General features: G+C 42.6%; 2 protein-coding genes across 2 annotated transcripts; one reads left to right on the plus strand and one right to left on the minus strand.

The window, feature by feature from the left end:
* The first annotated feature begins 4,443 nt into the window (after positions 1-4,443).
* On the plus strand, positions 4,444-7,365 carry LOC4337022 (OVARIAN TUMOR DOMAIN-containing deubiquitinating enzyme 5). Its single transcript, XM_015777911.3, has 2 exons — positions 4,444-4,585; positions 6,198-7,365. Exons 1-2 carry the CDS (start codon positions 4,473-4,475, stop codon positions 7,054-7,056), a joined length of 972 nt encoding a protein of 323 aa, XP_015633397.1. The 5' UTR covers positions 4,444-4,472; the 3' UTR covers positions 7,057-7,365.
* A 1,032-nt stretch (positions 7,366-8,397) lies between these two features.
* On the minus strand, positions 8,398-11,922 carry LOC4337023 (probable receptor-like protein kinase At1g30570). Its single transcript, XM_015777989.3, has 2 exons — positions 11,564-11,922; positions 8,398-11,325 (listed from the first exon to the last, which is right to left on the minus strand). The coding sequence occupies exon 2, from the start codon at positions 11,248-11,250 to the stop codon at positions 8,716-8,718; it is 2,535 nt and encodes an 844-aa protein (XP_015633475.1). The 5' UTR covers positions 11,251-11,325; positions 11,564-11,922; the 3' UTR covers positions 8,398-8,715.
* Between the last annotated feature and the right edge of the window lie 766 nt (positions 11,923-12,688).

The following is a 12,688-nucleotide window of genomic DNA, read 5'->3' on the forward strand; positions in this document are numbered from 1 at the left end:
CTAAACTTTAGTCCCTCTCACAAAAACATTAGTCCCTACCATAGGGACTTATAATTTTGTGAGAGGGACTAAATTTAGTCCCTAGTTCCCAAACACCCCCTAAACCAGCTACCACTCCATCTATAAGAAATATCATCCATCTATAATTCAAATACAATTTTCTCTTAAACTACTCATCCAATTTACGATCCGATATCACCGTTGTGTTCGTAACAATTAAATCTTTACAACAAGATCTCACATGATTATATTTTGATGAAAAATCACAAATTACTTTTAGATTTCACTAAGTTACTTCTTAGACATACACAAGTAAATTCAGTAAAGTTTAAAAGTAATTTACATATATTATAGAAGTAACTTATAAAAAAAGAAAGTAACTTTAATTAATACCCTTTTTCATTGAACAAATTATCATATATATAATTATCATATATATATATATATATATATATATATATATATATATATATATATATATATATATATATATATATATATATATATATATATTACTTTTAGATTTGATTAAAATACTTTCTATACATTCATAATGCTCTGAGGTGATTACTTTTATTATTGTTTTTAGTTAATTCCATAATATGTGCTGATTAATTTAATTTCTAGATAGAGCCATGTTTTTATATCTACAACGGATTTACTTCAAATGACATGCCAAAGTTACATTCGTTTTGTCTAAGTTACTTCTATAATATATATAAATTATATTTAGGCTTTACTGAATTTACTTTTGTATGTCTAAGAAGTAACTTAGTGAAATCTAAAAGTAATTTAGACATATCATAAAAGTAATTTGTGATTTTTCATCAAAATATAATCATGTGAGATCTTGTTGTAAAGATTTAATTGTTATGAACACAACGGTGTAATCGGATTATATATCGGATAAGTAATTTAAGAGAAAATTTCATAAGAAGAAAAAAAATGCACAACCTAATAGCAAAAACTACTTATATGCATGTCTGTAATGCTACTAGTACTTCTCACGTAATTGTCAGCGTCGCTCGTTAAGTCTAAATCGAGATGCCTCTGGAAATAGATTTTGCGTTTAATATAGCGCGTACCCACATGCCCGCGCATTTAGGGTTGGTTTGGTTTATGGCTAAATAGGCCTTACCAAATTTTGTCAATGCCAAATTTTGGCATGACTAATTTTGGTAAGGAAAAGTTGTATTTGGATTGAAGTCAAAATAGCCTAAGTTTACTATTGAAATGGTCTATTTTCTTAGGCATGTTAAAATTTAGCTTCAAACCAAATAGAAACTAAACACTATTAAAATTACTAAATATTGGTAAGCCTAATTTAGGCCTCAAACCAAACCAGCCCTTATACGTGCCTACGGCGGTGTGGAAAAGCAGCCGGCGTACGTACTCGCGGCGGTGCGCCGCCCGGGGGTGAAAGGCGGGCGGGCGTCTCAGCTAGCGTACGTTCCCCTTCCACACGTACACAGCCTCGCGTGTTGGCTCGGTTGGTCGCGGAACGTGGCGGAGCGCGGCGATGCACATACTGACATGAAGTACATAGACATAGTACGGGTTTGCGTGGTGTGTGACGGTGTCCCGCGTGGCGGCTAAGCTTTGGCCCGTCGCGTCGTCAAAGGGTCCAAACCCCTCGCGCGCGCGTGCGTGCGGGCGCCGTCGTCGTATTACGCCGATTCGTTCGACCGGTCTTTGGGTACGTGTAACGTGTATATGGTGAGTGGAGTGGAACGCTACGCTATAGCTAGCTGCACGGTGCGCCGATCCATCGGCGGTGCGGATGTGTGCCCTGGTCCCAATGCACGACGACGTTGCGTGCCGACGTATGTCTTCGGCGGTCAGGCTGTCAACTGTCGTGTGCGTTCCAACATGTTCTGAGACGTTTGTGGTCACGTTGAAATATTGAATAGTCGTCTCCTTTATATAAAAAAAGAAATATTGAATTGTTGCCGGACAGGTGCTATATATAAAAAAAAGAAATATTGAATTGTTGCCGGACAGGTGCTATATATAAAAAAAGAAATATTGAATTGTTGCCGGACAGGTGCTGCGCGTACGGGTTAATCGGGTAGTAGGAAAACGAGATGAAGCTCTCCTGAGTCCTGACGAGTCGTTGAATGATAGTGGCAATTCTCGTCTGTCGTCATGATGAATAGTGTGTTTCTAATTAAAAGTAAAGCCAAACGTTGCCTGACCAGATTTTATTAGGAGTGTCAGTGTGTCACGGTTAAACCATAGGAGTGTTTAACTTTTCTTTTCCCCTCTCAAGCCTCCTTTGGAACTCAGGTGTTACAGAGTTCTATACTACTCCTATATCTTGACGAAACTCACAAGACGGTAATGGTTTTTTTAAAAAAAAACATGACGGTACTACTCACGGATCAAATAATTATCAGGAATGAACCAAACTAACTACTCCTCCGTCTCATAATATAAGGAATTTTGAGTTTTTGTTTGCACTGTTTGATCACTCGTCTTATTAAAAAGTTAGAATTATTATTTTTTTTGACTTACTTTATTATCCAAATTATTTTAAGTATAATTTTTCGCTTTTTATATTTATATAAATTTTTTAAATAAGACAAATGGTCAAACAGCGTAAGCTTTGGGACGGAGGGAGTAGTTATGCCCTTTGAGCACCCATTTGAGTACGTGACGTAACGCAGGGCGCGGTAAAAACAACAGCGGCACGCGTGCTGCGGTGGGTGACTGCGTGTGACCGTGGTGCACTGCGTCAGCGTCACCGTGCGCGCGCGCGCGTGGCAGGCAGCACAGCAGAGAGCGAACCGGTGATCAGGCGTACGTCTCGGCGTTTCACTCCCAACACACACAACCTCGCGGTCGCGGTCGCGGCCGTGTTGGCTCGGTTGGTCTCGCGCGCGCGGGCCGTGCGTGCATGCGTGCGTGCGTACGTAGCCGTGGGCGTACGACTATACGCGACGGCGGGGTTTGCATGGCACGTCGTCGTTAAAACGTCAAGGATGTATCCAAACCGAACGCGTGCTGCGTCGTTGGACGGCCGGTTCGATCGATCAAATCCGTCAGACTTAGGTACTACGGACGTCCACCGTGCACGTGAGTACTGAGCCGTACTGTACACGTTAAGCCGTGTGTTCGCGTTACGTGCTGCCGTACGTCTCTCTCCCTGTTGACAAAAGTGTGTTGTCACCAGGTGCACAAGGATAAGGCCTGGTTAAGGCCTGGTTTAGCGCTTTTTTTTTTCGAACTTTCAACTTTTTCATTATATTAAAAATTTCCTACATACAAATTTTTAACTTTTCCATCACATCGTTTTAATTTCAATTAAACTATTAATTTTAACGTGAACTAAGCACGCGCTAAATTGGATAACGAGACGGACAACTCGTGAGAGGTGATTTCTTCCAGGCCGTGACACAGCTGTATTTACGAAACACATCACATAGTTGCTTGATACGAAAAAGGCCAACCTCTTTATTAGGAATGAACACGAAAAATAGCCAGCTTTGAGCATGGAGAACCCATTGGATTATTCTTAACATATGACTTCCATAACTTTGGTCAAGTTACTCGTTCCCATGCTCTTTTGTGCATGTTTTAAATAGTTTCAACTCCACCGGCTTTCAAAATACTCGTGCATGTTTTCAACATGGTCAAACCAGCACTTACAGGAAGAATTAAATTAACTAGCTCCGACTATTCTAGACACAATTCGACATGAAAAACCATTTTGTCGTCCCAGTAAATTAACGGATTTAGAAACAGCCGGAAATCTTCGCGTGAGACGCGTGAAATCAAAACGTTGGAGTAGGTGGTTTTAGGAGTTGAAATCTAGCTAAGCACATCATACAAGTATAAGGTAAGAGTTCAGTCCACATCAAACACGAAAACGATCTAAGGTCATGTTTATTTCTCACGTAAAAATTTTACACACTATAACATCGAACGTATGAACATTTATATAAAGTATTAAATATAGACTAAAAAATAACTAATTGCACAGATTGAGACTAAATTAGGAGACAAATCTTTTAAGCCTAATTGTTCCATGATTTGATAATAATAATGCTACAGTAAACATTTGCTAATGACGGATTAATTAGACTTAATAAATTTGTCCCGTGGTTTACTGACGGATTCTGTAATTATTTTTTTTACTAGTGTCCAAACATTCCATGTAACACTCTATATAATATTTGATGTGACACGATGAAACTTTACACCCTGATCTAAATAAGGGGCAGAATCTGGATCTAAACAAGGGGCAGAATCTCTGAAGAAGAACAGATTAATCGCCCAGTCTCTGTCAGACAAGGAAACGGGCGAAGCATCGTGACAATCCACGACCCGCAAGAGTAACAGATCCGCATCCGATAAGGTGGGGCAAGACCCGCAAGAGCACACGAGTAGCCCACAAACACAAAAGCCTCTCTACCTTTTTTTTTTCTCTTTTCTTTTTCCTTCGCCTGAACTGAGTTTTGCATCGTTTGCCAATGGACGAAACCCTAGCCGACGAATCCGCCGCCGGCGGCGGCGAGGCAGCCGCGGCGGAGCCAGCGCAGGAATCGCAGCAAGAGACGCTCGAGGAGGTGCTCTCGAGGCATAGGTTAGTTTACTCTTTGGCTTTGTACCCTTCAATTTTTTTTTCTTTTTCTGCTGCCGTGTGTGCTCATGTGCCGGAGACCTCGCCGTACCTCGATCTCGCCGCCTGCCCCCGAACCGGAACCTCGATGCCGTCCTCCGTATCGCCATGAAGGGGAGAGCTGCGAGCGATTGATGAGGAGAGGCGGAGAGGGACTTTGTGATGCTGGGTCGTACCAGTGGGCTATATCGGGCTTCCTTTTACTTGCTGACTGTGGGGTTCCCCCGAGTTGTTGAACCCTAGCAGAGCCGCAGAGCAGAGCAACAGGCGGAGGCGGCGATGCAGTGCGCGGTGGCGTGGCTGGTGGGCGGAGGCTGCGGCACGGCAGGATTTAGGATTACTCTTGTTGTTGTTGATTATTAAGAGCTGAGTTATTGGTCCCATTATTGTTTTTGTTGATGATGATGATGATTATTAAGTGTTGCGCTATTAGTCCCATTGGCAAATTAGGGGATAAAATTTTTATCTTGCTGTTTATTATTAAGTGCTGCCTTATTGGTCCCAATTGCGACTTGGATAAAGTTTTGTGCTGGGCTGTAAAAAAGGTTGGAATTTTCCATTGTTCGTCGGGTTTTTGTTCATGATTTTGATTGGCTACTTAGATTTGTCTTAGTGGTTTGTCCTTGGAATCTTAGTAGTAAGAAAAATATGCATTTCGACTAAAAGTGCCCTAGGTTTGTCAGTGACTAAATTCGCAATAGTGTTTCTGCATTACGCATATTCATTTTTTTCCCTCTAATTATACAACTAGTGTCAGATTGAGTTCTCCATTAAAGCGGCGTTATTCGGGGAAACTGCTTAGATGAGTTGAAATTGAAATTGCTACCAGATTGCTGAACAGAAATTCTATTACCATGAGTAAAATTACTCTAAAATTCTGTGATGGTGGATATGCTCACCAAAGATGAGGAACAGAGACTAGTATTTTCATCATTTGTGATAATATTTTCGTTTTACCACATACACTGTAGTGCCAGGGTTGCTCCACCAGAGCGACTTCCACTGAAACTGATGTTATGAGTGTTTTCAATGCTGATTATCGATGTCATTTGCCCGTAGTAGTTACTATCTTTTTTCTCATATGATGAGGATCTAAGGATCTTATTATATTCAGGAAAGTTCCCATTTTTAGGTGTAACGTCATGTTGCTTGTTTATCTCTACTATACACAATTCTTGGATAGCAGAACCTTCCTTATATTGAAATACATTAGTTAATTTGTAAGTTCCACGCACATTCTACTTTTGAGCTACAACCAGTTCATAGGTATTTGCAACACCTCTTTAAAACTTACATATGCTTATTCAAAGGAGGAAAAAAATAGTTGCAGTGAAGTACTTGCAAGAATTTGGGTTGTTTAGTTAACCATATGAAGAGCAGCAGAGCATTTTTTTTCTTAGAAGTAGAATGTGAACCATTAGTTAATTTGTTCAGTTAAAGCAATAAGAAGCACATATATTCTCTAATTTTCGTTTCCTGTTGATTTCATGACTTCACAAATTGTGGGTTGGATCCTTTTCAATTATATGGTATTGTTTCTAAAAGTTGAGGTCCTCTTTCTCTTTGTATTAAACAGGAAAGAGAAATCCAAACTCCAGGATAAGGAAACAAGCCTCAAGAAAGCAGCCGCTAAAGGCAGCAAAGCTGAGCAGAAGGCCAAGAAGAAGCAGGTAGAGGAGGAGATTTCACGCCTCTCAGCTGAGTTAGAGGCGAAACATGCCGCAGAGCTCGCTACTTTTGGGTACAAATCCTCAGGCAGCTCAGAAAAGGGGAACATGGACACCTTAGTAAAGGCTATAGCTGGTGTTTCTGTGACCAGCAACGCGGATTCCGCGAAGCCTAGCAAGGGTGCACGGCGTCGAGAGAAGAAGGCAAAGGAAGAGGCCGCTAGAGAGCAGCGGATTCAAGAAGAGCAAAACAATCTTGTCAGTGACCGCATGATAGAAAATGAAAAGCTTGAGAAGAAGCTTGAGCCCATGGGACTGACCATTCAGGAGATAAAGCCAGATGGCCACTGCCTGTACCGTGCTGTTGAGAACCAGCTGTCACTCTATTCCAGAGAAACCACACAATACAATTACCAGGAGCTGCGGCAAATGACTGCCAATTATATGAAAGAGCATGCGGCAGATTTTCTCCCATTTTTCCTATCAGAGGGCAAGGTCGAGTCTGGACCAGATCCCTTGGAGAGCTTCAAGAGGTACTGTGAGGAGGTTGAGTCAACTGCTGCTTGGGGTGGGCAACTTGAGCTTGGTGCTCTAACCCACTGCCTGAAGAAGCGCATTGTTGTATACTCGGGCTCATTTCCAGATGTGGAAATGGGCAAAGAATACAAATTGGATTCAGGTGGTAAAGATGGCCCTAGCATTAGGTTGTCCTATCACAGACATGCCTATGGTCTTGGTGAGCACTACAACTCGGTGGTTCCTGCTTAGTTATCTAAAAGGGGAAAAAAAGAAATTTAACAGTCTTGGTCTCAGTATGATATGTTTTCCAGTCATCCAGTGATAACCGTCTCTTAACACAATGGATGACTTGCTTACAGCTGCTGTTGTGTTTCCATCTTCTCGTCAATCAATGATGGTCGAGTCCTTGAGTGTACCAAAGTTTTACCTGGGAATTTACTTCCCAAACAGTTTTGCTTGTAAAACTGAAGTATGTCTCATTATCTTAGTTTCCTGTTGAGGCTGTTTTACCACCTACTAATTTCATCGAGCTATAATTTGTTACTGCAATTCTCTGCATGGATTTCTCTTATACTCCTGTGGATGAACTTGTTTCTCTTTTCTACGGCTTACAAAATTGTGTCTGGTTTTCCTGTCCTGTTTGCTCCGCTGCAATAATTGTATGTAAACCTGTTACTCGATGTATTGTTGTGCCAGCTAGTGAGCACTGATTGACTCAAGTGTACTACTAGGTTTGTAAACCTGTTAGTTGACGTATCGTTGTACAAATCAGTGAGCACTGGTTCACTGTATGCAGGTCATATAGGATAGCCAGATCCACTCATCCGAGCCAGCTGTACGCTGCACTGTACACAGTATGCATCCATACCTGACAGTATTCTGGAATTTCATTGCTTCTGAACCTGACAATCTTGCTTATCATCCGGGGGGTCCTCATGTATAAGGCTAATTCAGAGCTATGCTGTGCAATTTCGTAGCTCCTCTAGCTCTACCAAATGTTGGTTTCAAATTTCAGCCAGATTCATCTGCAGCTCCCATGGTTTGGATGGTTTGCAAATCAGTTCAGGATCTGCATTGAAGACGCATGTGATCAGCACGAACGATTGCAGAAGAGAGACCCCATCAAGCCCAATGGTCCCAGATGAGTTCAGTGTACTCGCAAATTCCCCTGACAAGCTTGCAACCTGGATCTATGTAAGCTGGACAGGAGCATCATCATCACATGTCAGCGCTAGGCTAACTTGTGGTCGCCGTCGTCGAGACATTTATGCTAGTACTAGGATTTTAGGGTCAAAGATAGTGCAGTAAGTACATTGGTGAAATCTGTCCAAGCTCTGCCTTTTGCCATTTACAAATTATGAGCATTGATCTAGAACGATAATGGCAGCTTTTGAATCCATTGGTACTATGTTAGAATATAGAATATAACCTGGGGCACAATGTGAAGATACAAATATCCAAGAAATAGTAATGGGATAGTTTACATGACATACAAATATGATAATCACAAGCTTCATAACATTTCATATGACGAAACGCCTCAATGTGGCATTCGACGTACAGAAACCAAATCCCATTTGGTACTATAAGTTGAAAGAGATAATTATATTATCAGTACGATTTATACAGGTCACACAGGTCGACCTAAACCCAGTTGTTAAACAAATAGCATGGTACAGCAGGATGTCAAGGAAAAACTTGACGCTTCCATGTTTCTCTCTTCTTTTTTTTTTTTGACAATCTACAAAAATCCTATTATTCTACACTTGTTGAACAGGACACAAAAAAAAATCAGAAGAAACCGGCAAAGCTAAGAACCTACACGAACAATATCACACAATTTTACAACAAGATCATTGCTAGAATTCAATCAAGATATTTCAGTGGGTTACCAGATGTCAGAAACCCTCAAGTGTCTGGATCTTCTCTTATACTAGATGGCTTTGAGTGATGTTCCTCTTCTCCCTCTCTGATATGAGGCAGGCTAAAGGACATATCGGCAAATCCCAGTTCACTGCTTCCAAATGATTCACAGTCCACATTATTACGCTTGTAAGCTTCATGGAGCTGCAGCACATATTCCAGATGCCACAAGACCTCACCCATCGATGGCCTGCTTCTCCCATCATCAGCAAGGCACTTCTCCGCAATTTCACCAAACTTCTTCAAGGATTCAGATGAAAAGTCACCGTCCAGCCGTGGATCCACTATTGCATCCAGCGAACGCTGGCGCTGCCATCTCATTGCCCACTCTGCCAAGTTGATTTGATCCTTTGGTAGAGTGGGGTCTATAACTGGTCTGCCACAAGCGACTTCAAAGAGCACCACTCCAAAAGAATACACATCAGATTTTTGTGTGAGTTGCTGCCTCCGGAAGTACTCAGGATCAAGGTACCCAAAGCTTCCCTTGACTGCTGTACTAACATGGGTCTGGTCCAGTGTTGGGCCAGTTTTAGACAGACCAAAATCTGCTATCTTTGCAACAAAATTCTCATCCAACAAGATGTTTGTAGTCTTCACATCCCTATGGATTATACCTCGGTCTGCTCCAGTGTGGAGGTAGTGAAGCCCACGAGCTGCACCAATGCAGGCATCAACTCGTTGCTTCCATGTCAGAGGTGGGAGGTCACTTCCATAAAGATGGCTTCGCAATGTCCCCTTGGCCATGTATTCGTAGACTAGAATCATTTCCTTCTGCTCTTCACAGTAGCCAATCATTGCAACAAGGTGCCGGTGCCTAAGCTTGGAGAGCATCTCAATTTCTGTTTCAAATTCTTTCAAGCCCTGGCCACATAATGGATTTGCACGCTTGATTGCCACTGTAGTACCCTCATCGACCTCACCCTTGTAAACCTTGCCAAAACCACCAGTACCAATAAGCAAAGCCTCATCAAAGTTCTTTGTAGCAGCCCTAATCTCTGAAATGCTGAATCTTCTGCCCATTCTATGACCAATGGAAGATGAATTACGTGTCAAGGGTGATTTACCGGCTGCACGGGCATCTGTGGTGCTTTTCATAGCCTCATGGAGGACCAGTGGGTGCCAACCGGGAGGGGCCTCCTTCTCATCAGCTTTTCGTTTCCTTCTTACATAGCACCATGCAAATAGAACCACACTTGTCAGTGTCACAAAAGAAGCTGAGCCAATTCCGACTTCTTCCCATAAAATTTTCCTATTTCTATCCTTGGAAATACCCCTTTGGTTACCCATGTCAATATGGCCAAGAACATAAGCGAGGTTGCCATTCCTGCTGAGCTTGAATATCTCCAAACCATTCAGAAGTGGATCGGTGCCTGAAGCACTGGTCAAGGAGTCAGGGCCTAGCTGAAGCCAGAGTGAGTCTACCTGCTGTGGCAAGTTGTCAAAATAGTCTTCATGATATGCCTTATTAATACCCCCTGCCCTGACATACACATCATAGTCCTCAGCAGCTGTCTTGTTGTTGATGTAGATCTTGAAGACCCTCTGGTTGGGCTTGTCATAGAAAAGCTCACAGAAATGAAGGCGGACCAAGTAATCAAAGTTGGGGTGGACATAGAATCGCCATGAAACATTGAACCGCTTGTCCACAACCATGTTGTTGCTCATGATTCTTGCAGTCTCGTATACATCAATGGGAGAAATTGAGGAGTCATTGTTTGAGAGATAACTTACACTTGAAGTGTTGGACACAATCTGAGCAGCATTCGCAGAAAACATGAATGCTTCATCAGTGTACCATGGTCTGTGCAGATACTGATCGCTGGAAGAATTAAGTGCATGCCCTCCAACATTCAACCGGTACATTGTCTCTAGGCCTCTGTTGCTTAAACCAAGAGGAAGCTGCCCATTTCCAGCGCTGCCAACTTTGTTTACTGTGTCATTGAACAGGTTATCTGGAGTGAGCATCACCTCAATTGCATTCACAAAGGCAAATGACCCAGGGCTTGGATCAAACTCAACCTGCAGACCACGAGAACCAACTAAAAGAAAATACTCCTTGACAACTGCATTGATGGCTGAATTGCTCACAGTGCTCCTCCAAACAATCTCCTCTGACACGTTGAATTTCGAGACCAGCTTGAAATCATTTGCAGTGACATCAAACAATGAATCATTCCCACTGAAATTCCCGAATGTGTAAGGGAAGAAATGCAGCCTGAGGCAGTAGTTCCCCGGCAGCACGCTGAAGTTATACCAAGATGCCGTGCTAAAGAAACGCGCGGAATGGTACACCAGTCCGAAGATTTCATTGCCATTGCTGCTCCCAGCCTGCGACGCAGCTATTCCAGGGCTGCTTAAGGTAAAATTCAGCCCGGGGGCCATGTCGCCGATCCATCTCCGGCCGCCAGCATCCACAGTCGCGTTTGAACCACAGCTGAGAAGCAAATCCCTCCCATGAACTCCCAACAGGTGCAAATTAGCAAGCACGATGCTTGCAACTGCCAGCGCAAGTAGCCTCATCTGTAACAATCACCACTCCACTGCCAGATTTTAGCTCTTGCAGGTCTCATTTAGACTAGAGCAAGCATCTGCACCCTAGAAATCAAACAAACGGAAATCAGGATTCAACCGCTAGTGCTACCAAAAAGTACCGAGATCTTTTGTGGCTAGATCCATATTATATATAAACACCGAATCAAACAAACAGAATGAACTGTTTCTGCTCAACGATTCAGTCTATGCCTAGAACACATAGCACGACCACGAACCATTCCAAACAGCAATCGAGCATCTCGACCAACCGACGAGAGAGAGAGGGGGAGATTCGCATTACCAGCGAACGCCGAGGAAGAAGACCGCGCCCGCCATTGCGGGAGATCAGTCCCGCCCCTCCGCTACCGTCACACGCCGCGGGAGGGAGAACACCGGAGGGGAAGCACAGCTGCACAGGAGGCGGAGCCGCGCGCCGGCCAAACAGAGCGGAGGAGCAGCCGCCCGCGGCCGCCGTCTCAAGAAGCAGCAGATCGGCGCGAGTTGCTGGCTGGCGGCGGCGGCGGCTTGGAGAGGCGGACGCGGTAGCAGCAGGCAGTGGCGGCGTGGCCGCGCGCGGGCGCAGGCGGCGATGGGCGGCTGGGGTGAGGAGCAAGAGAGGTGCAGTGGAGTACTGCAGTGCAGCAAGCAACAGTGTTGGATGTGGATCTGCGGTTCGTGGGCTCTTCTTTTGGTCAATCGAAAGGATGGTTATTAGATCAGTGGAGCATGTGTGTCCATGTAGACAAAAATAAAATTATAGACCATCTCAAAAAGATATTGTTATAAAGTTATGTAGAAACTAGATGGTGCTAATTTAATTGGAATGCTATGTAGCACTAGGTATTCGGGAATTAGAATTGTACTATCATTAAGAACGATAATATATGTTTTGTTTTGTTGTTTATTATGCTTTTAAATTTAGTAGACTGTCTAAGTAAATGTGAGTTAAAATGAATAATGTGTACTTATTCGGCCACATTGACATATAAATCCGGCCATCCTCTATTTTTATTATAGAGTCATTCCTCCGTTCATCTTTTAAAAGAGAAGATGGCATAAAAGTTAGTACAAAAGAAGCCACCGTTAAAGCTCTAGTCGATTAGGATATTATTACCCATTCGTTCAGGTTATAAAACTTTTTAGCATTGTTTATATTCATATAGATATTAATGAATCTAGGCATACATGTATATATCTAGATTCATTACCATATATATGAATGTGTGCAATGCTAGAAAGTCTTATAATATAAAACGGAGGAAGTAGAATATAAGAATTTCCATTAATACATGTAGGCAACCAATTTTGACAATAGTGGTAAAAACTAAACCACCTCTCTATTTTAGCAGTATAAAAGTGTAACAAAAGGTTCAAATAAAATATTTCTTTCTCAAACGAAGATATTAATGAAGTGCCTGCCTCCAAA

This window comes from Oryza sativa, chromosome 4 (assembly GCF_034140825.1).
Source record: "Oryza sativa Japonica Group chromosome 4, ASM3414082v1".
NCBI lineage: Eukaryota > Viridiplantae > Streptophyta > Magnoliopsida > Poales > Poaceae > Oryza > Oryza sativa.

Bases quoted from the DNA above. Each gene is read 5' to 3' on its own strand.
- LOC4337022 (XM_015777911.3), top strand. From the start codon at position 4,473: ATGGACGAAACCCTAGCCGACGAATCCGCCGCCGGCGGCGGCGAGGCA. The intron at 4,586-6,197 runs GTTAGTTTACTC...TGTATTAAACAG, and splicing joins GAGGTGCTCTCGAGGCATAG to GAAAGAGAAATCCAAACTCC.
- LOC4337023 (XM_015777989.3), bottom strand. From the start codon at position 11,250: ATGAGGCTACTTGCGCTGGCAGTTGCAAGCATCGTGCTTGCTAATTTG.